The 5000-nt window shown below is 43.0% G+C and overlaps 1 protein-coding gene across 1 annotated transcript in view; it reads right to left on the reverse strand.

Moving 5' to 3' along the window:
• Window positions 1-5000, reverse strand: part of sv2ca (synaptic vesicle glycoprotein 2Ca) — a gene marked incomplete at both ends in the record, with an annotated part of 23362 nt that overhangs the window by 12600 nt on the left and 5762 nt on the right. Inside the window, one exon of the mRNA XM_083672739.1 lies at window positions 1316-1496. Coding sequence (XP_083528865.1) covers window positions 1316-1496 — 181 coding nt within the window. The remainder of the gene's footprint in view (window positions 1-1315; window positions 1497-5000) is intronic.

Here is a 5000-nt window from a genome sequence, read left to right on the forward strand (position 1 = left end):
ATTACCCAGTAAGTCAATGTTTACAGGTATAATTACAGCTGGATCTTCATTAGAGAGACTGGATTAACCACACGCTTGTGGGGACAGCAGCCTCTGCAAGGGGTGGTGGGAGTAAGGGAACTAGAGCTACAGCATGACATTTGAGAGAACCAGGATGAGTCCTTCAGAGAACCAGGATGAGTCCTTCAGAGAACCAGGATGAGTCCTTCAGAGAACCAGAATGAGTCCTTCAGAGAACCAGGATGAGTCCTTCAGAGAACCAGAATGAGTCCTTCAGAGAACCAGAATGAGTCCTTCAGAGAACCAGAATGAGTCCTTCAGAGAACCAGGATGAGTCCTTCAGAGAACCAGAATGAGTCCTTCAGAGAACCAGAATGAGTCCTTCAGAGAACCAGAATGAGTCCTTCAGAGAACCAGAATGAGTCCTTCAGAGAACCAGAATGAGTTCTTCAGAGAACCAGAATGAGTTCTTCAGAGAACCCGCATGAGTTCTTCAGAGAACCCGCATGAGTTCTTCAGAGAACCAGAATGAGTTCTTCAGAGAACCAGAATGAGTTCTTCAGAGAACCAGAATGAGTTCTTCAGCTTGTCCCTCCCTGTTTTTGGTGTGCAGTACCAGTCGCATTTGGCTAAGAGTTTATAGTAAGTCATGACTGTCTTTATGGCTGTCGATTATTTCCTGGTGTTTTCGCGACAGGTTTATAGTTCCTAATCAGTGTGTTACCAGTATTACCCTTACCGAGATGAAAACAAGCAACCGGCCATTTCTAAATGATAGCATTCAACGACTGATTGGAACATGCTTCTGGAGAGTACTGTCTTATTGTTTGAATATGGACTACAGTCACAAGAATTCGCCGCCTCTATGTGGATGCAGCAGCCGCGCTACTCGGTCACGGCTTTTCACTGTCCTGGAGCCCCGCTCGTGGAACGAGCTTCCCACTGCTGTCATGACTGCAGAGTCACTACCTATCTTCCGCCGTAGATTGAAGACCCATCTCTTCAGGCTACATCTTAACTGTCCCTCCTAAAGACCTCTTCATCCCCACTACCCCCCTGTACAGTTTCTTACTGTTAATAAATGACAAAAAAAATAGCATTGTGACTGCCAATAGCCTCTGGTCCTACCATAGATTACTTTTTCTTACGATGACTGATGAATAGATGACTCACTTACTTAGACAAATGTATTTTTTCGCTTTGGATAAAGGCGTGAATGTACAATGTAAACATGTAAATTCAGCACCAGCCCTCCTTCCCTTCTGTCCCGTACATACTTGGGAATGAACACACGATGTGTTTCTTGCAGACTCACCCGAAGCCCGAGACCGTGCGGCAGAGCAGGAAGACGCCATAGCCCTGCACGAAGGAAGACAGGAAGGCGAAGAAACCGTTGACAGACATACAGACAAGCAGGCACTGTCTGCGGCCCACCTTGTCCGACATGCCCCCCCAGAAGAACGCCCCCACCATCATTCCCAGGTACACGATGCTGCCTGTGGAGAGAAAGAAAGAGAGAGAGAGAGAGAGAGAGAGAGAGAGATACAATATGTTAGAATTAAACAATTTCTACTGGCAAACACAACACAAAGCAATTATCAAAAGCAATTGTTTTTGTATTATACCTTCAAAAGGAATCAACAAATACAGCCCTCTCCCTGCACTTTACTGGGAAGATTAGAGAGAATTTCTGTTTAATTCTTAAAGCGTATCACCATTGTACGGATTCACATACATTTTCATGGACTCTTCAGCAGAGCACCAAATGCTCACTGGTCTTCCACACGTATTAAAGCTATATTTCATAATATCCCCTGCTATTCATATCCAAAGTCATCGTAATTACCTCTACGCACTCTCAACCTGATAGCCTGTCTGTGCCAAGAGACATTTCAGGATTCATGTCCTTTCACAGTGCTTCTGCTGGTAAATGGTGAGGTATAAAAATGTCAAAGTCAAGTGTGGAGAGGCATTTAACACCATAAGTGCTGATTGTTCATCAATGGTAAAGTTTAAATTTGTCGTTGGATGGCTTTTCACTCTCACTCTTAAGCAAGGAGACAGACGAGTACACTGATTGGTAGAATAGCAAACTGATAAATCTAGGCTTTCGCCTGGTAATGCTTTAAACCAGTGGTTCCCAAACTTTTAACAGTCATGTACCCCCTGTCGGTTATTTTCTAGCCTAATTGATATTCTATGAACATTACCCCTTACATATTAGACATTGTGATAATATTATTCTGTTGGATCGGGTGCATGCATTTATTCATTTATTTATTCAACAGGACTGTTTGAGAAGGTAAATCACAGATTTATTTAGTGTACCCCCTGGATCGATCCACGTACCCCCGGGGGTACGCGTACCCCACTTTGACAATAGTGGCTTTAAACCATTGACTGTCAAAACTACATGTCTTGGAGGAATAACGAAACAAGCATTCCTCTCACATACGGTTCCTCTCAAACTCAACTCTTGGAATTAATTACATTTCTCTTTACCTTTCATTTCAGCTTTACATTTTCTGCATGTCAGGAAAACAAGACATGCATCATTCTCAACCAAGAACTCGCTGGAACTCGTCAGAATGGCATTAAGCCATGATTAATATAACCTAAGATTTATATGGAAAATACCAGCAGTAAAACTCATCCCATACCCACTGTAAGTAATGTGATGAGTAAATACAGAATGGAATGGACTTGAAACCACTTGTGTTTAATCGATGGGATGACGAATGTGGTCAGTAATACAGGATGACTTTACAAAGGACCCTACTGCTCTCATTTAATCTCTTTCATCTGGGGAAGAATCAATGCTCTGACAAAATACCATTGATTTCACCCACCAATGATCATGATGCTACTTTTACACTGAAACATTAGATTAGCCCCTGTTCGCTATCATATATAGCAATATACTGTTAGATTCTCTACTACAGCCTTTACTGCAGGCAAGTCCTCATGTAGTTACTATATTTCATTCCATGTTATTACTTCCATAGTAACCCACTCTGGAGGGTTTTCTTGGGTTTCATTACTTCAGAAATATATAGAAAATAATGTTTTAAAATCCAGGTCACGATTCAAATGATTCACCAGGCTTCATCCAGATACATCCCTGTCAGCAGAGTAATAACGGCCCAGATCTGGCCCACATCTGTTTTCTACCGGCATCCAAATGTTGCCCAGGTACAAATTTGTTCCCTTGGCCAGAATCCAGCCTTCTCTGGCTGCCATTCCTGAGCTTTATCTTTGCCATGAAAATGCCAGTCCTTGGCCAGCATGTAGATGTGGCCCAGGTCCAACCACACTCAGACCAAAGATGGCCCAGTAGCTACAGCAACGTATCAGGGCCGCATTCCTTATACCAGAGCTAGCCCACAGCAAATCGCCAACTCTCAGCCAGGGCTGGCCCCTTACATTTGGACTAGGTCTGGCCCATATTATACTTGCCGTTTCTGGCACTCAGCCATATGTGCCACCGCATGACCAGATCTGGCCCACAATTGTCTGCTGACTGGGATCAGACATAAACTGACAGTTAACAAACTGAGATGAGCACCACAGTACCCTCATTTGTATTGCAGAGACAAAACAACAGATTGCAATGTTTATATATTAATATATATTTGGTCATATTCTGCTGCTTATACACATGGTGTGATCTAACTTAGCCTGAAGGAAGACATGATGTCAAAGCCATTACAATGCAGGGTCGCAGGATGCACCTCATTTGTTTTATGACTTCCTCATTCATGTCCCATCACCCCACTAAGGCTGTTGTGCATAGAGAGATATCTGACACTCGCTTCAGGGGTCAAACTGGGGCCGTTCCTCTTGTTTGGAAGCCATCTTGAAAGTCCCCTGAAGCCAATATTAACATCCAATCCTATTTCGAGCTAAATCCTCGACACACTTCAAGTATATCTGAAAGGATTGGATAGGTATTGTCAATATGGCTCGATAGTAAGCTAATAGATGTAGCTTGCTGTCTGAAAGGCGAGGGGGAATCACCATATCGTTTACACCTTTAAACTGAATCACTATGCTAAATACAGTTTGTAGAAAGGAAGAGGCTTTTTGGTTTACACTTGTATCAGTTGTATTTCCATTTGTGTGGAGGAGGAGTGTGGTTGAAGCAATAAAACAGTTGACTCATGATCATAGCCCCCCCAGAGGACAGCCACTTAAGCAATTAATTTATTGATCCGTTCTTCTCTGCGTCATCGGGGAGAGTGTGATGTCAGTGCTGGCGCCAGGAAAAGGGTGAATCATAGAGGAAGGGCGACTATCTCAAGGTTGATACTCCAAGGCCCTTTTACAAACTGTCTACACTTGTGAACATAAATGAACCGTAAATTAATTGCATGGTATTACTATGGTGCACTGTCGGAAATCCAATGTTAAACATGTAAGCTGGCTGCGCTGGCAGTTTGCGATGCCGTCAAACCATTGTCTCAAAGCTTTGTGACGATGCACAAAATCTAGATCTTTTTCATATTTAACTGTGCTGGTTCCAGCCAGACTGTACTCTCTGTCCCCCCCGTCCTGATGGTTTATTTTCTGAGCAGATACTTTGCTAGACAACAACTTTGCTCAAGCAACTCAACAACTCAAGCCATTATCACACTGCAGCAAACCGTTCTGCGGGAGCAGCAGCTGACAGAACACAGCAGACAATGACACAGGGCTAGGGAGACTTTCTAAGAAGCATGCAGCATAAATGTCCCATCCTTTTACTAAATGCTATATTACTGAATTCCATATGACATAATGGATATTGATAAATTCCATACAACAAAATAGTTATTACTGAAATGCATATTACTGAAAAGATACTACTAAATAACATATTACTTAATAGAAATGTCCCTTTGAGAGACCAGCCTAGAAGCACCACTGATAGCGTTGGTCAGTGCTCTCCATCAGCCACTCCTTGACCTGTCAGACGTGATTCATTGTATGAGACTGAGAGGGGAGACACGGATGTGTGTGTG

This window comes from Argentina silus (genome assembly GCF_951799395.1).
Source record: "Argentina silus genome assembly, chromosome: 7".
Lineage (NCBI taxonomy): Eukaryota > Metazoa > Chordata > Actinopteri > Argentiniformes > Argentinidae > Argentina > Argentina silus.